This window comes from Hippocampus comes, unplaced genomic scaffold (genome assembly GCF_001891065.2).
Source record: "Hippocampus comes isolate QL1 unplaced genomic scaffold, H_comes_QL1_v1.1 scaffold2, whole genome shotgun sequence".
NCBI lineage: Eukaryota > Metazoa > Chordata > Actinopteri > Syngnathiformes > Syngnathidae > Hippocampus > Hippocampus comes.
Genome location: NW_017805139.1, coordinates 4,075,409 through 4,099,403, shown reverse-complemented (window position 1 = coordinate 4,099,403; position 23,995 = coordinate 4,075,409). Strand labels below are relative to the sequence as shown.

Here is a 23,995-nt window from a genome sequence, read left to right as displayed (position 1 = left end):
GAATCCGGTAGTTTTTCAAAATAAAACATCTTTCGTATTCCGAAATAAAACTGAATTAAGGCAAGTTCTTTCTGTGCGGCCCGGTACCAAATGCCCGGCGGACCGGTACCGGTCCGCGGACCGGCGGTTGGGGACCCCTGCTCTAAAGTGTAACACTTTATTGAGCATGATGCTCAATAAAGTGTAAAAATCATTGCAAATTATGTTGCCTTCATTCCCCACAATATGGCGCAACTGATTTATCGGCAATTAAACCAAGTATGTAGGTCACATAAAAAGGCTGTTTTTTTAGTCTAGTACTGTACAGTATTTGTAACATTTATTCAGTAATCCCTTACTTACATTTTTGGGCCATTAAAATTGAATCGATGTTTTGAAAAGAAGTATTGTAATGCATCCTAATTACAACTACCGTCGAGGAAAAAGAGAAATAATACAACGGTGGAATAAAAATTGTATACTTTAAGGCATTTGTATGTTATCTCTATATACGTACATAGTTACATTGTACTAATAGGTTTTACTTTAGCTTTACATTGCCGGTAACAATCCACAAATAATTAGTTATGCTAACCAAGCTGTTATTGCTCAACAATAAACTGAAGGTGTGTGATGCTCGTACCGTTGGACACCAAGTAAATATTTTAAATGCTGATGTCACTTCTTTTTTATTGGGGGGTGGGGGGCTGTCAAGAAGAAGCAGAGCGTGGCAGCTTCCCCCCTCCTCTCCTGTTGTCAAGCCGAGAAAGGCTCCCCTGCCGTGGACGACCAGGCTCATGAAAAAGCTCGCGACCGAAAGGCCACCATTGGCTGTCCCGACTGCCCAAGCTGGCAGGCAGTCGCGTCAGGGAAGGACTGGACTGACAGACGCTAACGTGGAAATATCCCCCAAAGGAAAGGATATAACATTGTGAACTCGAACAATGGGATTTTATGCGACTTGTGGATTTCCCAGCTCGACGAAAATTAGCGTTCAACGTTCTCTGGAAGTTTGAGAGTTGATCCCGATGTGGTGACGCTACAGCTCGGAGTCGACGGAAAGCTAATGTTAGCCGACGCGCTAACATTACTTGAGCGATTAATCGTTTTTGTCTAGTTTATCGTCTTACTTCGGTATTGTAAGAACGTATCGACACATTAGACTATGTCTGGCACATAGACCCGAGAGCTGTTGGCATTTGATCAACTTTTAGCTAACTCCGCATCGTTATCTCGGCGAAGTTAGTCTTTCCAACTAGCAAACGTTAGCCACGTAGCTGGCCAGTAGCTAACGTTGACTAACTGTTGACTCCAAACGGATTTAAAGCCAAAGAATTTAGCTTTAAAATAAGCCGAGGCTAGTGAGCGCACAGCTGTTTCCACGTCACATTGCTTGCTGTATAGTTTGCTGTCTACATGTTTGAAAGCGATAAATCCACCCTGAAAAGGTTTACTTTTTAAAGTCGTTGTTTGTTTGAAACGTAAGGAAAACACTTGTAGGTATGCAATCACTGAATCAATCACCAGTTTACTTGCCTAATGCTAGCTAGCTCTGTGTGAGTTAGCCAGCTGAAGTTGGAATCCTGCCTCCAATGGGCTTGCTTTGAGGCCTTGTCTACAGTGGAAACATACCCAAAGCCTTAATACACACTATTCCACCTTCTGAGAGGAGTAAATATTTTAATGTCTGGGTATTTGGCTGTTCCCCTCACGACCTGAAAGGAGTACCTGGACCTCGTTTACCTGCCACTGGGGAATATTGTTGATTTTAAAGGTATTTGTAACTTCATTATCTAAGTGCAAAAAGAACTACTAACGCAAAGTGATAGGTGTGTGGGTGACAAGTGGTTTGTGTTATATGGACAACTTCCTGAGTATATTGCATAGGTAACAAGTAACACATGCAAATGTGTGACTAAATGTAGGGAGTATTTGTTGTTTATAAGGTGTACCCATTTGAAGACCATTGAATGCAAGTCCCGAAGCTAGGTCTTCTACAGAGAAAAGATGTTGACCAAGGATAAGTTTCAAATGTCGTTCCATGTATTGAAACTTTGTATTTTGGTGTACATGCTATTGATGCATTTGCACCTCCCATCTGTCATGACACATGCTTATCCCAGTCACCATCGTCTATGAGCTCATAACCTGTTGGACACAGATACCCTGCAAAAATTGCTGCAAGCGTAGGTCTGGCATTTATTTGCCTTTTGCACAGAACCCAGCGGAACGGAATGTTGTCACAACTGTTTGTTTTCTCACAGCCACACGGCATCTGAGAACTGAATTTTAATCAAACTTCACACCTCTCGTCCCCCTTGCTTGTTGTCTGCATTTAATGTGCTCGCACACGGGGAGCATCCCAGCTCAATTACAGCTCTCGCCCCTTTTACATTCCCAGTAGTTGCCAGCGTTTCCGTTTTTTTCCTGGGTTTCTGTCCGATATAAAACTCAGCGACACGGAATGGCTGGTTTGAACTGGACTATTTGCCTGCATATGGCACAGAGTAATTTAGTTTCACGGCACCTGATTCCATGTGATTTTGGTGAGGATTTTGTTTTTTTTTTGTTTTTTCCCTTCAGTTTAGATGAAGGCTAGACACAAGTGTCGGCATTTTGTCCGGTTTACTTGTAAGTACAAACAAAAATGCGGTTCAACAAGTAGTTCATGAAAGGTAATTGCTGTTGGCATGTGAGGTCAACTGGTGTTTTTCTTGCATCCATTAACTTATTCCTGGTTTAATCTGTTCCCTTGTTGGAATGCAAAATCCAATTTATTTGATTTCTAGCAATCTGCTTGAAGGACCTAAATCTCCAGGTTGTCGAGACTGGTTGTAATTCTGTAAAACTTTGTTACATGGTTGTTATGGTAGCCTTTACCCATAAGTTTCCAAAAATGGGACTACAGTTGTTTTCTGTGCAGAACCAAATAGGACTATTTTTGCTGAGCGAGTGTATTGCTGCAATATTTAGCAGTTTCAACCGATTTGTTTGATAAAGAGGCTGTTGCAATAGGTATGTTTTGTTGACTATTGACTGTGTTGACTGTGTCACAGCAAATGCATTTTTAACCTTATAAATGCCAAGACATGAATATACTTAATATAAAAATATCTCAAACTATAATGTCAAATAACTTGGCTAGTCACATTCTTCTGTGTGCTTACATAGTTGTTTTCTCTCATACTTTTTGGTTACGTACGAGCAGGGTTAACTGCTGTATGAAATCTACTGATCTTACTCGCTGTATTTTTCTTATATTACATATATATTTTTCAAAATATAAAGCCTTTCCTCCAACCAATTCCAGTCAGTCATAGCCACTTTTGCATTGGCTATAAAAGACGGCAGTATTGTTTAATTGTGATGCTTCTATCTGGTTTTGATTCTTTTACTGTCAATGTCCTAACTTCTCTTTCAATCCATGATCGTAGATGATGTGTGAAGTGATGCCCACCATCAGTGAGACGGAAGGACCGAATGGAGGAGCTGGTACAGGTCGTCGAGGGTCCGGCTCCCCATTACAGTCAGACTCTGAAGGTCATTTTGAGTCTCTGATGGTGTCCATGTTAGAGGAGAGGGATCGTCTTCTTGAGACTCTGAGAGAGACTCAAGAAAATCTGAGCTTGGCTCAGGGTAAGCTGCATGAGGTCGGCCATGAAAGGGACTCTCTTCAGAGACAGCTCAACACTGCTTTACCGCAGGTAAGACAGTATAAGGACACAGCACATATTCATCTTTTCTTAATTTTTTTTCTTATGATGTATTATTGATGTACATTTGCTTTGCCCATGTCCAGAATTGACCTGTTAGCATCACAAAGAAGTCCAGTTCCAGAAAGAGTTTGAGCTTATGGATGGGAGGGAAGGCCATCCTACATTTTGTCATACCATTAAAAAGTAGCCAATTTCGAAGAAAAAAATGATGCTCTCCAATCGTTTGATTTTCGACAATTTGATGCTAAGAGTCTCAAGCCACTGACAGTGAAAACCATTCATCTCCAAATACAAGCATAGGTAGAGACTTATCTTTTCACAAATGAGTTTATTATTATCAAAAGAAGCGCTTCTAGTGGGCTATACAGCATGATTAAAACATTTGCCTTGTGTCCCAAATTAATGCTTTCCTGGTTCGTGCTTTGCGCCATGACAGAAGTCTCTTAGAAAAGTTTTGATTAGCGTTTCCACCTCAGATGTGTAGCTGATCAAGAATCAGCATTTGTGACACAAGCAGGGTTGTACATTTAAAAAAAAAAATTGATGTGGTTCTCAGATGAGCACCAGAGCTTGTTGTTTTGTGCTCATTTTTTTTTCCCGACCCACCGGCCACATGGATGGACGTAAAGACTTCTAGCATGTCTGTGCAAAGTAGGGCATGCTATGATTGGCTTCCACTTGTGAATTTACTTCATTTATATAGTGTGTGTAATGTTATGTATAATGTCACTCACTTGAGCGAAAAACAAAACTTGTGAATGTCAACGACTATGTGCTACAGCTCTGCAAATAATGATGGATGTTCGATGCGTTGATGTTACCATGTTGTAGTATCAGGTACCGCTTCTTGGAGTAGTGTTACAAGTATGCGTACATGATCTTATAAAAGGCTTGATACTCAATACAGAGACCAATGAATTGTCCATCTGTTTGCTGCATTAATGAGTTGTGTTTAGAGCCACCAGAGTCATTCAATCGACGGATCAGTTTCACCTAGCACTGATGAAAATGAAGACTGACTTATACGGCTGAATTATTTCTAAAAATCAAATTGTGATTCCATGCTGATTGGGTGTTTGCAACGCAATGCCGCTTCAAGTTCAAATCTTCAAACGCCAGGAAATAAGCAAATTTGCGATCTCATTCCCACTCACGTCGCAGCAATTGCGTCATTTGTGCCGCCAGGCGTACTCGCTCACCTATTTGACCACAGTCTAAGATCTGCCGCACACTGCGCTATGCTTCCGAACCAGACTTAGACCGCATCGCAAAAAATTGACAGTTGGCCACTAAGTTCGCACACTGAGAAATTTCTTATGGGTTCTGAGGCTCCCTATACAATATTTTGAACTGTACCGCTTTTTTTTTTTAATCCATAAAAAGATTGAGTGTCAGTCAAGAAAGACGCCGGTTGCTTCACAAAGAGAATGTGGGTTAGAATAAAGATTCAAGTGTGGCTAATTGTGTGGCTATATTAAAAGGTGGGGCTCGCTCACATTCACTTACCGGTAATTGTACCCAGAGTGGTACATGCCGCTCGTGTACATTTTTACCACAAGCTTTTGGTCGCATAAAACACACAAATGTATTTTTAGCGTGTCCAATTTTATGTGCAATGTAATTGGCTGAAATTTACGATATTGTCATTCAAATTTTGAATCTCCACAAAACCAGTGCCCCGGTGATCGGCCACTTATAAAAAAAGTTGCCAAACTCCACACTCTGCACGAGAGTTCAGTCAGATTCAACCACATCGGTCAGTGTTTGGCGGCCCTAAAATCTTTCCAAAATGGTTCCAAGAGTTTTATATTTAATTGCAATAATTTTTGACTCTATTGGGTATTATGAATCCACGAAAAAAAGTACTTAGATTTAACAGTCAGTCGGCTGTAATGGGACCCAAGTTTGTTGGTTTAATCAAGGTTCCACCGTATCTGCAAACTGACCTAGAATTCCTGCTATGTGGTAAATAGGCCCATCTCCTCAGGGGGTTAAAGAAACATCCTGATACCGTTACGGTTGCACCGCCATGCCTCACTGTTGTGAAGTGTACTGTGGCTTGAATTTAGTGATTGAGGGCCCTCTGATAAGCTATCAATGGCCCTTGGACCCAAATAGAAATTTAATGAATCCAAAATTTAGGCCTGTCAATATGTTAAGTCAATTTTACTCTTTAGCACGTCATCTTTTTTTTTATTTTTTTTTTTAAGTTTTTTTTTGGGTGGGCCCTTCTTACCAGAAGATACACTTCAAACAGAAGTCTTCTAATTATCACATACTCATAGCTAAATTAAGGGTTGGGACGTAGATCGACCGGTAAATTGAGAGCTTCGCCCTTTGCCTCAGCTCCTTCTTTACCACGTCAGACTGATACAAGGTCCGCATCACGGCAGATGTTGCACCGATCCGCCTGTCGATATCTCGCTCCCTCCTGCCCTCACTCGTAAACAAGACCCCAAGATACTTAAACTCCTCCACTTGGGGCAAGATCTCCTCCCTGCCTCCTCCAAGGAAGGCGTGCTGGTGGAGTTTAGGAGGTCTTCGAAGTACTCTGCCCACCGACTCACAACGTCCCGAGTTGAGGTCAGCAGCGCCCCATCCCCACTGTTCACAGTGTTAGTGGTGCACTGCCAACCCCTTCTGAGACGCCGGATGGTGGACCAGAATTTCCTCGAAGCCGTCCGGAAGTCGGGTTCCATGGCCTCACCGAACTCTTCCCACGCCCGAGTTTTTGCCTCAGCAACCACTGAAGCTGCGTTCCGCTTAGCCATTCTATACCCATCAGCTGCCTCTGGGGTCCCACAGGCCATAAAAGCCCGATACGACTCCTTCTACAGCTTGGGGCATGCCTGATTGCTGGTGTCCACCAGTGAGTACGGTGGTTGCTGCCACGACAGGCACCAACCACCTTACAGCCACAACTCAGATTGGCCGCCTCAACAATAGAGGCACGGAAAACGGTCCATTCGGACTCAATGTTCCCCGCCTCATCAGGGACATGGGAAAAGCTCTGCCGGAGGTGGGAGTTGAAACTCCTTCTGACAGGGGATTCTTCCAGACGCTCCCAACAAACCCTCACAATACGTTTGGGTCTGCCAGGTCGGACCGGCATCTTCCCCCACCATCGGAGCCTACTCACCACCAGGTGGTGATCAGTTGACAGCTCCGCCCCTCTCTTCACCCGAGTGTCCAAAACATGTATCCGCAAATCTGATGATACAACCACAAAGTTAATCATCGAACTGCGGCCAAGGGTGTCCTGGTGCCAAGTGCACATATGGACACCCTTATGTTTGAACAAGGTGTTGGTTTTGGACAATCCGTGACGAGCACAGAAGTCCAATAACAAAACACCACTCGAGTTCTGATCGGGGGGGTTCCTCCCAATCACACCCTTCTAGGTCTCACTGTCATTGCCCACATGCACATTGAAGTCCCCCAGCAGAACAAGGGAGTCCCTAGCAGGAGTACTCCCAGCACACCCTCCAAGGACTCCAAAAAGGATGGGTATGCTGAGCTCCTGTTAGGTGCATATGCACAAACAACAGTCAGGACCCGTCCCCCCACCCGAAGGCGGAGGGAGGCAACCCTCTCCTCTACTGGTGTGAACCCCAATGTACAGGCACTCAGCCGGGGGCAATGAGTATGCCCACACCTGCTCTACGCCTCTCACCGTGGTCAACTCCAGAGTGGAAGAGACAGGTCCCCCGCCTTTGGCTGCTGCCCAGCTCACACTGCACCCCTTTGGCCCCTCCCATGGGTGGTGAGCCCATGAGAAGGGGGATCCACGTTCCCTCTTCGGGCTGAGCCGGGCCGGGCCCCACGGGTGTAGGCCCAGCGCTCGCCAACGAGCCCCACCTCCAGGCCTGGCTCCAGAGGGGGGGGCCCGGTGGCCCGCGTCCGGGCAAGGGAAACTTAGATCCATTAATTTTATTCGTCATGAGGGGTCTTTGAGCCGTGCTTTGTCTGGTCCCTCACCCAGGACCTGTTTGCCACGGGTAACCCAGCCAGTGGCATAAAGCCCCAGACAAGTTAGCTCCTAGGATCATTGGGACACACAAACCCCTTCACCACGGTAAGGTGACGGCTCACGGAGGGGCATATACAAGCAGTCCTTTCCATATTCCGCTCCTGCACTTGAATTTAGCAGTGTCTGGATCTAGCGTGCATAGCCCACGTGATCAAAACAACCAAGCCTGTGAAGGAGCGAACGAAGATGGCGGCCTTGTGGGAGTCTTTTACAGGGCTGTATGGTGCGTCCAATTTGGGCCGCAGGCGCCCAAAAGATGTGGCGACTACAATGAATAATAGGTTGTACACAGTGCCGTCAAAAAGTATTCTCCCCTTTTTGATGTCTTTGTCCTTTGCAATTTATCACACACAAAGATTCCAGTTCATCAAACCAATTATCACACAGAAACAACCTAAGGAAATACAAAATGCAGTTTTTGAATGCCAATTGAATTTATTTAGACGCCGCCCCCCCCCCTCAAAAAAAAAAAAATCCAAACCTACCTGTCCCTATGTGAAAAGTAATTGCCGCCTGGACCTAGTAATGGGTTGTGCCACATTTGACAGCAATAAATGAAATCAAGTGTTTGTGATAATTGGTGGTGATGCGTCTTTCACATCGCTGGAATGCTTACGTCACTTACATGCAAGTAATTGGCAGGCCCAGGCAAGATCTGTACTACTGCGGTTAAACAACACGTGTTTTTGCTACGGAATTAGAAAACACAGCCACAATGGTGGTGAATAAGCTATTCTTCTTGAAAGTATCATTCTGACGAAGGGATTACAAGGAATAATAAATCGAGGGAAAGACGCCATACGAATTCCTAAAGTAACCTGCTGTTACTGCGATTGGCTGGCAACCGGTTCAGGGTGTCCCCCGCCTGTTGCCCGAAGACAGCTGGGATAGGCTCCAGCACCCCCGCGACCCTTGTGAGGATAAAGCGGTTTGGAAAATGGATGGATGAATGGAACCTGGTGTTTTCATGAAAGACTGGAATTAAGTGCCTGGGTGTCTGAGTACAATTTTCACCAAGGTCTCTCTGGAACCGCGTGAATGCTTCTTCCATCTTTGAACAACAACATAGCAGGCAATTTAATCAGTGTTCGAACAGAAAAAGATACAAAATACCGCAATACACACAGCTAAACTGGAAATTATTGTTATGGCGTCCCGTACATCAGATAGGAGGAGTGGCTTAGAAGATTAAAATGATATTATTGAGCAGAAGCGATTCAGAAAATGGATGGATGGATAAGCCATTTGGATGATGGATGGTGTATTGAAATTTGAAATATTGAATATTACTAGTTTTTTGTTGTTGTTTTTTTTTTTTTTTTTTAAATAAGAATACAGTCCTGAGTTTCGATTTTTACTTGACATTACGTGATTTTCAGTGTCGGTTGAAAAAGATTGTTTTCATTTAAAATGTCACAAATCTATTAAATAATTCAAATGTGCAAATATCTTGCCAAATAGAACCGAAGTAGTTTAGTTTTATATTTCACAATGTCAATTTTTTTTTTTTTTTTTTTTTTGTAGCAGCAATGCAGGTTAGTGTGATGCGTACATACCCACTGACATGTCTCCTGCAGGCAGAGGCAGAGTGGTGGGTTTGTCTTCATAGTTTGTTTGGAGGGAGAAGAAAGCTGATAGTTGGCCCCTAAATAAGTCTGCCTTGCCTGATAGAAGGGAGCCTCCTTGCTAAACGTCAAATAGCTGAAGGAGCTGAGAGTTTGACAGACTGGTTAGCGATTGTGACACATCCTCACGACATAGCTTCAAATACAAGTTTAACTACTGTAAATTATTTGGTGACAAGCGAGCTTGTTCACCACTGGTTGCACTTAATGAGGTCATAAATCAATAGTGTCGTTTCCAGATGAGAGAAGTCACGCACACGCCCAACAACTACGTAGCTGCATGTACTTGTCATTTTAGTCCGCACAAGCGTATTAATGATGTAAATGTATTGCTTGTTATTAGATAAATCAAATGTATTAAACAGAGAATCCCTCACTCGCTGCTAATGCTTATATGGGCCATTCAACCAAATTGGTCAGAAGCCAGTCAGAAGCCACACACGAGGCTGCAGTTGGTTCTCTTGAGCACAACTCATAACCACCCGGGGTCCTGGCAACAACAACAAACGCACCGGCATCAATGGCTGCCTGTGTCTGCGACCTGAAAGTGCAATTGTGCGCTTTCATAGCAGAGCATGACTTCTCCTGAACCACATCTCAAGCATTAGTGGCACCCAAGGATTCGCTCTTGATAAGGATGTACTGGCAAGACTATCCATATACATGTGTCATATCTTTGCACCCATGACATATCTGCAAGCTACAAAGCCAAATTTGCCTCAAAACTGCAGGGCATACATTTTTTTTCTCAACAATATAATGTAGTGTGAGTGTTCTATGCCACTAAATGCAGATTCTAGTTTTAATATTATTTTCTGTTATAGAGGGCCTTGTACTCATTAAAATGTATCAGAATGCATAAAAAGTCGCAGGGCGGACACCCTTATTGACACTCATTGTTTACTTTAATGCAGTGGTTCTTAACGTGGGTTCGATCAAGCCTTCAGGGTTCGGTGAATCGGTCTCAGGAGTTCGACAGAGCCTCTACCATACAATTAAAAAAAATTGACTTATGTCTTTTAATTCTATTTACTCTTTTTCTGTTTTTAATAAATGCACTTTTTAATGTCTTGAAATTGAAAAAAATCCTATTTTTATTTTTCACGAAAGAAGGGTTCGGTCAATGTGCATATGAACTGGTTGGGTTCGGTTCCACGGTAACAAGGTTAAGAATCACTGCTTTAATGCATCCAGTACACGGTTGAATGATTTCATATTTTGTGTTCGAAACTCAATCCCCCGTTTGGACAAAATATTTACTTGTCATTTACGACATTGTTTAAAATGAATCAATGTACACCCCACTGCACAGCAAAATATTGACCGTTAATTGACTGCAGTCATTTTAAGCAGAACAAGTTTTCAGTCCAATTTTTATTAATAATAATAATAATAATTATTATTATTATTACTACATTAGTATTATCATTATTATTTGTTTTTTGCTTCAACCCCTACAATAATATAAAAAAGTAGTTCACTTATGCCGTTTGATCATGTTCTCTGAGGCTCCATGCCTTGTGTTGTGCACTTGTACCTGAAAAGGGTTTTCGAACACTGTAGCTTTAATAGGTTGGCACACATTCATGTACTTCCCCTTAATCCGTTCTTCTGTTCAAAGGCTTAAAGGGCAGCTCTGTCAAGTTCAAATCAACATCCCCCTCATTTACAAATACTCACACCAAATTACGGGCGCCCAGACTAGATAAGCCATGAAAGCTTATATCAACCACACAAAAATATTAGTGTTATTTTTCTTCACATCATCATTAGCAGTTGTACTAGTAGATGTTTAGGTGTTTTTGCTTTGTAATAAATGGACCTTGGTTTCTTAATCTACCCCAATTAAAAACATTTGGAAGATAATTTGAAAGAACAGAAACTAAAATTACATTTTAATTTCAAATATTATGACAAATACTCTTAAATGTGGTGCCCACAATAGTTCAGACATTCACCAATGCCTTGAGGGGCATTGTACGACTTTCAGTTTCCGGGTTAGGAGGCATTATTCTTGCTGCTGTGTTGTGTTGTGTAAAAAGAATATCAAATGAGCTATTGTTATTTATATGGGGGATAAACTGTAGGCTCAGCTCGTCTTTGACTTCTTGTCAGTTACAACTTTTGAAAATGCTGTATTTTCCTTGTCACTTTGCTGCAAGTCATCTTTGTGAATTTCTAGGTTTAGACTTTCAGGGATTATTTTTGTTTTGTCAGGGCAAAAGAGGCCCAATTATCGTGACCGACAAAATCAGTGAAGAAAAGCTGGGTTGAAGGCCGACAATGCGAGTGCATCGCGAATCTTAAAGGGCACTGTACTGCACAACCTTTGCTAATGCTCTGGAATGTAGGAAGTGAGCTACTCTGTAATTACTCAAAGGCATGCCTCCTGTGGTGTATCATTGGCTGGCAGAGGGCAGACCTTGATAGCCAATAGGCAGAATCTGGGCCAGACCTTGGAGGAGCTCAGTGACTGGGCTGAAGGATAAAAAGAATACTTTGGGGGATAAATGACAACCCCCACACACCCCAAGACCCTGTTTGTGGACTGAATGCTCTATTTCTGTCTGCCTTTGTATGTTAAAACATAGATCAATAAACACAGTCATTTATGATCTTCACCCTGTCCCACCAAATCGCTGTGATAGTTCTTTTTTTAAACCCACAGTAGTTATTTTGACTTTGTAAATTAAACTAATGGGACAACTACAGTTCAAAGCGCTCCACACAAATGTGGAGCGCTTTGAACGAGCTAGAACCAATTAAAAATTTGGTGAGGATCTTGAGAAAGGTGGCGTCCAGGAATGTGTATTATACCATTTGCCTGAAGATAGTGTAATTGGAACCGTCCACCTCCAAAATCATAATGATACCTCCTGTCTGCCGGGCATCCTTTTATGAAACCGAAAATAGCCTGCAAAAAAGCAAACTGCTGGACAGACAAATACAAATATGACACCTTATCAATTATTTTGACTGTAAACAACAATTCAGCCTTGGTAGATTTGTGCGCTCTACTTAATGGCATGATGGTTATACTGTACTATCATTATGGCAGTGTAAGAACAACAAAACTAAAAGTTGCATTTGCACAACACTAGGTTCCATTTGGTGATTTTTGGATTGTACAAAACAACGAATTTGGTTTGTGTGAGTATCTGTGAAGTAAACGGGGAAACCTTGGACTGTAATGTGATAGGCTCAAAACTAGGGATGGATACCGAGCCTGGCCTAAACTGATCCCGGGACTGAATTTTACAGAACTTCTTTCAAGAAGGTCCACCCTTAACGGTTCTGTTAACGGTCTTGGAGAAATTATTCAATTTTCAATTGATTTAGGCGATGCGAACGTTACTTCGCACCTTCCGCCTCTCAGATGTTTGTAACAAGCAGTGAAATGAATATTTTGTCTAAGATGTGTGTTCACAATTGGAGGAGAGCCATCTCGCCCCAGAGCTTCTCCGTTCATGAGAGGCACCTGTGACATAATATGCAGTGTTATTTAAAAACATCCATCGTGCCGTCTAACCCAGGGGTCCCCAACCTTTTTTGCCCCACGGACCGGTTTATGTCAGACAATATTTTCACGGACCGGCATTTAAGGTGTGGCGGATGAATACTACAAAATAATATGGTAAGGGCTGCATGAACACTGTGGTGTTTTCGAGAGATAATAATAAACACCAGGAGCGTCTAATCTGGCCGCAACACTGATCGCTATGGTAATGTTTAATGCCTTCAAAATACGATACAACGCAGATTCAAAGTGCATGAAAATGTCAACTCACCACATTGCTGAATCAGTGCGAGCCCCAAGCTTGATTTTCTGCAACTGGGCGGTCCCATCTCGGGGTAATAGGAGACAATGACGCCTGAAGTGTGTGCTTTATGTCGAATCTACTTCGTAATTTTGTTTTAGTCGCCGTTGCTGCACAAAACCCCCGCCTCACGCAGGTAGCATGTCGGAAATAGCAATAGTGCTATTGTGACGATCTCAGAGTATTCAGCCATAACTTGAATCTGGAACACCGGCAGAGTTGTTGTCTCGAACGTACTTTTAAGGCCGCCGTCATTTGCGATCTCCAGCAGTTTATTTTACTCATTTAGCAAGCTCCGGCGTTTTGTTTTTAGTGTAATCAGTCACGTGACGGAGAAGCGTGGTTTGATGTGCGTTAAGAGTGACACAGACGGATGTAACGGAGAATCGGGTAATTTTTTAAAATAAAATATCTTTCGTATTCCAAAATAAATACCACAGAATTAATGTAAGTTCTTATTGTACGGTCCGGTACTAAATGCCCCGCGGACCGGCGGTTGGGGACCCCTGGTCTAACCCAATCGTTTTTGTCATGTAATTTTGATGTTTGGAAGTCATATTTGTGGAATGGTGGCGGCGACTGTGCCCTCCCTGCGACTTGCGCTTCGAAGCCACGCTCTCACCACATCACCAGTTTGTGAGCTTGGGACACGAAGTCTGTGGCTTTCAGCTCAGGGGAGTGAAGTTTTGATAATGTATGCAGGACCAGCTGGTGTCCTTTACGTTGGGTTAGTTCTTTTGCTACGAATGCAGCAGCTGAGCATTTCATTCTCGGCATGACTAACCGATTTCCACTCAGTGCAACCGTTAGACGAATGTAAAAGTTTTGAGTGGTTATGCCTGCAGACTGGAGAGGGACGCAGGGATGACGTCGCAACATCACTACTTAGTGCACCTTGGACCAAGTGCCATCAATCATTAAAATATCACGGGGAAACACAAGCAATCTTAACAAATATATATAAAAAAAAAGGTGCATCTCTCACAGAAGTGCTTTTTGCAGCCCACTAGTGTGCGCCAGACTTTGACAATTATAATTTTTTTTACACTTATTGTGTTGATATAATGTTTAGCAGTATAATAATGACTTGTTAAAATAAATATTTTTCTGTAAATTATAATTAATTAATTTATTTAACAATGTCATTACAGTTGCAAGACAAGGAGTAGTGTGAGTTAAAATATTTTTATTTTAGTGTTTTTCTAAACCAAAAAAGTATAGAAAAGGATGCCTTTAACGCACCGGATCAATAAGCAGTACCATTGTAGTAGCGGCGATTAAAATTGCATCAATACCCACCAGTCTTTTTTTTTTTTTTTTTTTTTTGTGAGCTTGGTATAAAGACTTTGTTTTTGCATTTGCTTTGTTGTAGGAGTTTGCAGCACTAACAAAGGAGGTGAACATGTGCCGGGAACAACTTCTAGAAAAGGAGGAAGAGATTGCAGAACTGAAAGCTGAGAGAAACAACACACGGGTTAGTTGAAATGTTGTCATGTTTAATAACAGGGGTAACATTTGAGACTTGAACTATACAGTCAGCATTTCCAGTTTTGAATCACCTAGTTATGTTTGTTTAAACAATGGAAATAATTGTCCTGAATTATACTTATAAAAATATTGGTGGTAATTATCAATGTAATGTTTGTCTGTGTAACGCAATGCAATTGTTCTTATTTTTTTCCATTATTGGTGTTTTGTGCAGCTCCTCTTGGAGCATTTGGAGTGCCTGGTTTCTCGTCACGAACGTAGTCTGAGAATGACAGTAGTGAAACGGCAAGCTCAGTCTCCTGCTGGAGTCTCAAGTGAAGTGGAAGTCCTCAAAGCCCTTAAGTCACTTTTTGAACACCATAAAGCCCTTGACGAGAAGGTAGGACTCAGATCCATATAATGCAGCGATTACCAAAAGGTTATGGTGTATGCATGCAGTTTCATGACTGTTAAAAGGTATGATTGTCTGAAATTGTTCATATTTTCTAGGTAAGGGAGAGACTGCGAGTCGCCTTGGAAAGATGCGGTGCTTTGGAGGAACAGCTCACCATGTCACACAAAGAGGTGAAGGGATTTCTGTTGTCTGTAAATATTCATCAGTACACACACACACACACACACACACACACACACACACACACACACGCACAGTGAGACAGTGGTCCATAAATCACTAAAAGGTTTAGGTCGGGGGTCGGCAACCCGCGGTTCCGGAGCCGCATGTGGCTCTTTAGCGCCGTCCTAGTGGCTCCCTGTAGCTTTTTCAAAAATTGTTGAAAATGGAAAAAGATGGCGGAGGGAAATATATTTTTTGTTTCAAGATGTTTTCTGTAGGCGGACAAAGATGACACAAACATTCTTAACATTTTCCTTGCTCATTGTGGCATGCATGTGTAAGTGCGTGCGTATGCGCCCATGTGCGGTAACGGGTCGATATTGGGAGGTTGGTTGATCGAAAAGTAGATCTTCGGTTAAAAAAAGTTGGGTACCACAGGAAAAAAAAAAATTAATCATGAAGGCTCATTTTGTGTTTGTAGCCAACTGATAGTAGGCTAATATGGCTAATATTGATCCATACACCATGTGTTGTCTTCATTATGAGGCTTATATCAGGATTTAATTTTTTTGCGGCTCCAAACATACTTGTGTTTTGGGGTTTTTGTTGGAGGGCCAATATGGCTCTTTCAACATTTTGGGTTGCCGACCCCTGGTTTAGGTACTGAATACATAAAAGCGCTCTTGCAATGACATCATCACCCAAAATGATTATTACTCGCTGTTTGAATAGCAAGGAAATTATTTTGTTCATTCAAATTCTGTTGTATCGTTTAAATTAAATTATGTAATATAGCTCCTCTCCCAGAGTCCACACAGTACTATCCTTCCCCCTGTAAGGCAGACAGGTGTGGGTTATGTGGAGTTTCAGACACAGTCTATTGTCCCTCAGCGAACTCCCTGGCCTATACATCCAAGAATGTCATGACCATCACATCAAACAACCAAAATTTTATTATAATAATGCCTTGAACTGTGTCGCCACGTCTCATCTTCACTAAGGGGAGGCTGCCCTTTCCAGGCCTCTGTCATCTTCAGGTTCAGCCTCAACAATATTTTCAAGCAGATGTAATGCCTTCTCTACTATATAAATGTATTTTTGTTTGTTTTTTAAATAGACTATGGTGACTTTTCTCAAAAATCAATGCTGCTGCTTAAAAGTGCCAGCTATGGAAACCTGGTGACGCCGTCCCAGCAGCACAAGATGAATAACTCAGAAACACTTGTATCTTTGTTTATACAATACCATGTCAGCCTAGGAATAACGTACAAACAGACACACAGGGAAAGACAAAAGCCAGGAACATCTATGTAAACAGGGGAACAAGAAATCAAAGAGAGAAATGTGCTTCCCAGTGTCTGAAAGCTTGGTCTCCGTTTCAGGCCGTGGGTCTTGCAACAGGATTATGACTCAAAACACAGCTAAAAGACTGAAGAATGACTCAGAGCAAACTATTGGACGACAGTATTCTAAAGTCTCTTTGAGCCTTGATCTAAATCCTATTGAACATCTGTGCAAGGAGTCTGCTCCTTGCACAGATGCCATGCCATCTGGACAGAGCACAAATCGAAACCTGAAACTCGACCAGTTTGCGCATAACAAGTGGGTCACAACACCTGCTGAGAGGTGCAGATGTCTGAAAGTTAGACAAATTGATTGGTTGCAGTAATTGCCTAAAAAATTAAGATGACCAATATTTTCACAAAGGCCCGTTTCATTATTTTTTTCAAAAAATATTGAATTGTTTTCTTTGGTTAATTTTCCCTTTATGATTACTTTCTTTTTTTTTCCTTTTTAAAAATGTTTCTTTCATTAACATATGGTACCAATAATGTTTTCCACTTGTAAAAATTGTGCTACTGCAAAGCTTTGATTTTAATGATGTTCGTACAGTCATAACCATGAATGCAGTTGTACTGTATTAAAGATGCAAAATATGAAATAATCATTGAAATCGCATTATATTATGAGTATATGAGGCCAGTACTGTACTTGTTCTGACAGAGCTACCACAACTTGGCTCATGATCGCCCTGTCACAAAGGGTTTATAACCCCAGCCAGAGCAGTTGACACTCAGGCTCTTACTGTAAATATTTTTTGAATCAATTATATGAATTATTCCATTGAATAATCAGATAAAATTGTATTTTTCATTCAAATTTGTTACAAATGCTTAGTTTACCCAGATTACTGTTTATTAACCAATTATTGTTGTTTATCTAATATTGTTTAGTGAAAAAAAACACATTAAAAATATCGCACAAGGGATTGATTGACGTTGTACTTGCCAACCTTTTTGAAACATTCATTTACTGGTTCAGTCATTGTTTTCAAAAATTAAAATTGTTTCCATCTATCCTACGTTGATTAAACACAAAGATAATCAGTCTGCTTTCATGAATGACTGCAGAAATCAATGACATCTGAGAATTTGGACAAGTCTGAATAGATGGCTCTCAATGATTATTTTTACAATTTAAAATTTTAATACATTTCGACACCTTTAGTTGACATATATCATTTTGAAAATGAAACATTGCTTTTACTTGACTTAACATTATTTAACATCAAGAACTGCTCAGTCACTTTTCTCTTTTAATTCCATACTGGTTGTTGTTTATTCATCCTGAAGCCGGTGCCACTACTATATGTGCGCATCCTTTTGAAGGACAGACAAGTCTTGAATTCTCCCTGTTGAATGGGATTAAGATTGACAAAAACCCTAGAGCATGTTGAACTGTCCTAGATTTTTATCTATGCTTCATGATGAAGCACTTAATGCTGTAGTCATCTTTTGTTCCTGAGACACACACACTCATGCATGCCCTCAAAGTCCTAGGTACGTGTGTGTGTGTGTGTGTGTGTGTGTGTGTGTGTGTGTGTGTGTGTGTGTGTGTGCGCGCGCTTGCGTGCGTGTGTGTAAAAGATAAGGTAATACGATAAGAAAACCTTTATTTGTCTCACAATAGAGAAATTCGCAAAAATTTACATGCACAAAATAAATTTTAAAAATGAACTGTACAGAATACAATAGAAAATATAAGAGATAAGCATATATGCAACTGCATATATGCTGCATAAGGTTGCTGTGCTATTTACAATGGGTGAGTGGGGGAGAGTCCAGGTTTTCAGGTGTGTCTATTCAGTAGCCTGACAGCAGTCGGCAGGAACGAGTGGCGGTGCCTCTCCTTCTTGCAGCGCGGGTGTATCGGTGTCTGGCTGAAGGAGCTGCCCAGTGCTGTCAGGTGGCCTGGACGGAGTGAGAGGGTCTGTCCATCATAGCTGTTAGCTAGCCAGAGTGTCCAGGGAGCAGCCCAGGACAGAGCTGGCCATCCTGACCAGTCGGTCCAGTCTCTTTCTGTCCCGGGCTGAGATGCTGCCTGACCAGCAGACTATGCCATAATGAATGGCTGAAGCCACCGCAGAGTCATAGAAGGTCTTTAGGAGTGACCCATGAACCCCAAAATACCTCAGTTTTCTGAGTAGGAAGAGCCGGCCGCCTCTGTCCCTTATATATGTCTATATATCTGTCCGTGTGTGTGTGTGTGTGTGTGTGTGTGTGTGTTTGTGTGTGTGTGCGCGTGCGTGTGCGTGCGCGCGCACACAAACCCCAGACCCCCATTGCTGGAAAAAAGTAACGTATGATAAATCGAAATTTGGTCTCAGATGAATCAATGGCTTCACTGTGTGTTAACAAACTATCTCTGCAGTTGGCTTACCTCAGGGAGCAGAGCTGCCAGAAGAGGGGATTGGCAGATGGGACCAGTGAGGTCAACCACAACTCTGAAAATACACCAAGCACGAATGGAAAGGTGAGGTTACTTATTAGCACATGGTTGAAAGACAAGCGTGTGAGAAAGCCATTGTGTGACAAGTGTCAGCCATCTGTGCGGTTAATTTAATTAAATCCTTGTGCGTTTAATTATTACAGCATGAGAAAACTATTGTACATAACCTGTATTTTGTGAAATCAATTTCTCATGTGCTGTTATAATTTAACATGCAGATTTTATCGATTAAATTAAAGGTAGTTAGATGCAGTAGTTATAATTAATCTTGCAGTAGGAATTAAAAGCATGAATCAAAACAGTATGTGCATGTTCACAAGATTGTTTGGAAAAACTAAGACCATGTTCACATTGAAGCTCAATTCCATTTATAATTTTTTGTTTTACTCATTTTTGACACTTATCTTTTTTTCAGGGTGAACATTACAATTCAGATTTTTGTCAAATCCCACCTAGGCCTCTTTCGTATGTGGATATAAATCGGATATGTAAGTGATGTGTCTGCACCGTGAACGCTCACATCCGACCGATACGTTATCAAAAAACCCAATAAGCACTCCGGGTGAGCTTTTACCAACCAAAATGCTTTTGTTCGGCAATCTCCCACAAGTGATGTCATTCAAAGATTGCCAAGTCGCCTGTCAGCCATTGTACTGCATTGTTGATTGTCCTGTTAGCTGCTCTTTGCCATTGTGAGCGACTTATTCGCCGAAATGCCTCAGCACTGTATGGCGATGCACTGGTCACATTCAGGCAAAGTTGTTTGTTGATAATAATGATGTTCTTTATTTAATTCTGGTACAAGGACTAATTTAGATCACATCAATATAATTACTCTAAAGTGGAGTAATGGTTAATAAAATAATTTTTACCACTGTATTTAATACTTATCCAAAGTTGCATCTCTACTTTTAATATAGACTAATGTGTTATTTATTCATCCATAGCGGTCATCTGATGGATCACTCAGTCAGGAGGATGAGTCGGTTCCTGCTTTCAACAAGGTTGGAGAACTTCAGGAGGTGGTGGACCGTCAGACCGCTGATCTGGGCCAGATGAAGGAGCGCATGGCTGCAATGGCCTCCCGAATCAGTGAGCTAGAGGAAGATCTGGATATAGCGAGAAAAGACCTCATAAAGTCTGAAGACATGAATACACGATTACAGAGAGACATCAGAGAAGTAAGCGCAATTTTGTTTAGTGGCATTGTTTTAATCCTTAATTTTTAGTATAATATAGCCAGAGGGGATTGATCATATTTTTTCTTACTTATTTCCTTTCCTGTTTTATGTTTTAATTATTTTTTTTAACATATCCCACTTTGGGAAACGATACAAGTTGAAGTGTACATTAAGGAGAAAGAAGAGATTTGCAATGGTGACATCCACATGAGTACTGAGTGAAACCTTGGTGCCTTGGTTAGGGATACCATCCTCAATTTCCGGATTTTGGTCAACCTTCAAGGTGGAGGTACAGAGGAGGCATAACTTTTTCGGACTGGGTTTATAGGAAAACGTTTTTTGGGCGTGGTTATAATCTAAACGAGCATAGGTAATATATTGTATTTATTTGGTAAATATTAGTTACTTTAATTGAAACTTAATTCTTTCACTTCACAATCCCTCCCTCTCTTCTGGTGTGCCCCAGGATTCTGTCCTGGGTCCCCTCCTTTTCATCATCTACCTTCTTCCCCTTGGCAATATTTTTCGCAATTTTGGCATACACTTTCACTGCTTCGCGAATGACACCCAGCTCTACCTCTCCAGCAAACCCGACGCCTCCCTCCCACCCTCATCCCTCTCTCACTGTCTCTCAGAAATCAAATCTTGGTTCACCCATAATTTCCTCAAGTTAAACAGCAATAAAACAGAACTCCTCCTCGTCGGTACCAAATCTACTCTACACAAAGCCGACAGTTTTTCCCTCAAAACTGATAATTCCACTGTATCTCCTTCCCCCCAGGTGAAGAGCCTGGGTGTCATCCTTGACAGCTCACTATCCTTTCACTCCCACATCAATAACATTACCCGGTCCGCGTATTTCCACCTTCGTAACATCAAGCGGCTCCGTCCCTCACTCACTCCTCACACCACTGCTATCCTTGTTCACAGTCTCGTCACCTCCCGTATCGACTACTGCAATTCACTTCTCTTCAGTGTCCATCACAAATTCCTCAATAAACTTCAACTTGTTCAGAATTCAGCAGCCCGGATCATCACGAGAACCCCCTCCTTCCATCATATCACCCCCATCCTCCGACACCTCCAATGGCTCCCTGTCAAATTTAGAATTAATTTCAAATTACTTCTCTATACGTTCAAAGCCATCCATAACCTTGCGCCCCCCATCTGTCAGATCTTCTTCAAATTTCCATTCCCTCTCGCGCACTCAGGTCCTCATCCTCCCTCCACCTTTCTCTACCCTCTGCCCGTCTCAGTACAATGGGGTGCAGAGCCTTCAGCCGCTCTGCCCCCAAACTCTGGAACTCACTTCCACCCAATATTCGTAATATTGACTCTCTTTCCAGATTCAAAACCCAGCTCAAAACCCACCTATTCAGACTTGCATATCCACCTTAAATCTTTCTCTTCTTTGTTTATAATTTTATCTGTGGTTTTATTATTTGCACTTGGTGTAAAGTGTCCTTGAGTGTTGTGAAAGGCGCTTGCAAATGAAATGTATTATTAAATGTTTTTCCTGTGCAATTTTGTCTGTGTTAGCAGCGCAATTGGAATCTTTTCATAGGTTATTGTAAACTGAAAAACAGATCACATTCGTATTTCGGTTTTATGATTAAAAATTGTGCAATAATCTGTGTATTTGTGCTTGTTTAGTCTATGGCTCAGAAGGATGATATGGAAGAGAGGATCACCACTCTGGAGAAGCGCTACCTAGCTGCTCAGCGGGAGGCTACGTCCGTCCACGACCTGAATGACAAGCTGGAGAATGAAGTAGCTAACAAGGAGTCCCTCTTTAGACAAGTAAGTTAGCCAACTACATTGGTGTCTGCTGGAGCATTTTAACTGAGTTCTAAGCACAACTTTACTGATGAACCTCGCTGCATCTTGTCACCGAGGGACATAATGAATTTGTACGTTATAACGGTAGTTCCTTGTAACCATTTCCAATAAAATGGCCGCCAGCTACGATGTATAATACAGTATGAACATTTAAAAACACCAACATGTAATACAGCATAAACATGTCAATTACAAATACATGTATCCAGTATGAAGAAAAAAAAATATTTTATAAGAAATTAAACAAACTGTCGCGTTCCTACTTCATCTCTGAAAACATTGTCAGCAAATTGAAAGTGCCATCTCCAGTTCAGGAGGTGTGCGCCTCGAGGCCGTTCATGATCATCTTTCAGTCTGTAGGCCTCAAATTCTGCCATGATTTTTGTTGCCATTATGGATGATTGACAAAATCGTGACTTGCCAATTCGTGCTCGGCTTCGTCTGGGAGACTCCCTTTTGAAAGTGAGAGACAATTTCAGCCTTCACAGAGAGTGAGATTTGCTTCAATTTACCGGACATGTTTTCATGCCGTGCCTCCGGAAGTACAACAATGTACGAGTTGATCAGTAGCGTTGCTAAGCAACGGCGCTAAGCAACGAAGGCCTTTTCACTATTTTGTGGGGAAAAATCTGGTCGTTGTACTGAAGTTTACATCACAAAAGTGTTTGTTGTAAGCAAAATCGGTAAATGGTAAATTCATTACGTCAAATCGGGACTTTTGAAATGTGAACGTTATAGGGGTGAAAATGTAAACGGGGTACGTTGAAAAGGGGTTCGCCTGTGTGTGTGTGTGTGTGTGTGTGTGTGTGTGTGTGTGTGTGTGTGTGTGTGTGTGTGTGTGTGTGTGTGTGAACATCATATCTGTGACGATTTCCTTCTTGCACAGACTGAGGACAGAAACCGGCAGCTTCAAGAGAAACTGGAACTAGCTGAGCAGAAGCTGCAGCAGACTATCCGCAAAGCAGAAACTCTGCCAGAGGTGGAGGCTGAGCTAGCACAAAGAGTAGCAGCCCTCACAAAGGTATTGCTATCTGCCCGTCACTGGGAATTTCACTTTTTATTTACTGCATAGATAGAGGTACTTAAATTTTTTGCTGTGCAGTTCTACTGCTAAACTTTCAAAGCCTCTCTATTTCATTTTTGGCCCGGAAAGATATGAGTTAAGGTGGGAACTGTCTGTGGTATGTAGAGGGGCAACCATTGTTTTGTGGTCTAAATACTGGAGACTTGTTTGGAGATCGTTGGCCTCTTTATGTCCATTTATAGTTACAAGCTGTATCCCGGAAAGTGTTTGCGTAACTAAACAGGCAGCATGCACCATTTAAGCATTAGTTTTGGCTCCCAATATTTCCCAATTATGCAGTGTTATTCACATTTAAGGTCATCAGATTTTTAAGTGTGGTATCTGTTTTATCTTTTATGTAATACAATATCTCTGTAATGTGCTGGAGTCACATGGTTGATATCCAGAGAAGATCCAGCAAAAAAGATAGTGTTAGTTGGGTATGTCACACTTTTTTTCTATGTATTCTCTGTAGGTATCCCTAATTTCGAAAGATTTATTTCTACCGTATTTTCACGACCATTCGGCGCACCGTATTGTTGGGCGCAGTCTCAGTAACGGGTGCTATTTCTGTATTTGACACATACACAAAACGCACTGCATTATTGGGCGCAGCCAGGCATGGTAAAACATACGCCAGCTTAAACATACGGCATGCATGCACGCACGCTAAAAACACGTTAGCTTGAAGCATTCGGGAGCATGCATTCACGCTAAAACATACCAGGTATGTTAGCTTAAAGCATACGGTAGCAGCTAAGACATACGGACACACGCTAAAAACACGTTTTTAAAAAGGCAACGGAAGCAAAACTGAGTTCGGTTGTACTTTATTTATCCATTTTACAATGTACTCACGCGACTGGTACCTGCTAGGGGCGTGCCTTTAGCGTCCTCTTACACGCCCACCC

The 23,995-nt window shown here is 41.9% G+C and overlaps 1 protein-coding gene across 17 annotated transcripts in view; it reads left to right on the top strand.

Moving 5' to 3' along the window:
- The first annotated feature begins 618 nt into the window (after window positions 1-618).
- Window positions 619-23,995, top strand: part of ppfia1 (PTPRF interacting protein alpha 1) — a 51,763-nt gene continuing 28,386 nt past the window's right edge. For 7 of the 17 annotated variants that reach the window (XM_019867325.1, XM_019867318.1, XM_019867319.1 and 4 more), the window contains exons 1-9: window positions 620-1,753; window positions 3,414-3,683; window positions 14,541-14,642; window positions 14,871-15,035; window positions 15,146-15,220; window positions 18,924-19,025; window positions 19,949-20,182; window positions 21,836-21,982; window positions 22,908-23,042. In XM_019867325.1, the coding sequence (XP_019722884.1) occupies window positions 3,414-3,683; window positions 14,541-14,642; window positions 14,871-15,035; window positions 15,146-15,220; window positions 18,924-19,025; window positions 19,949-20,182; window positions 21,836-21,982; window positions 22,908-23,042 (1,230 nt within the window). In that variant the 5' untranslated portion in view covers window positions 620-1,753. Of the gene's footprint in view, window positions 1,754-3,413; window positions 3,684-14,540; window positions 14,643-14,870; window positions 15,036-15,145; window positions 15,221-18,923; window positions 19,026-19,948; window positions 20,183-21,835; window positions 21,983-22,907; window positions 23,043-23,995 lie in introns of all 17 variants that reach the window. The other 10 variants (XM_019867320.1, XM_019867328.1, XM_019867330.1 and 7 more) reach the window with 4 other exon arrangements.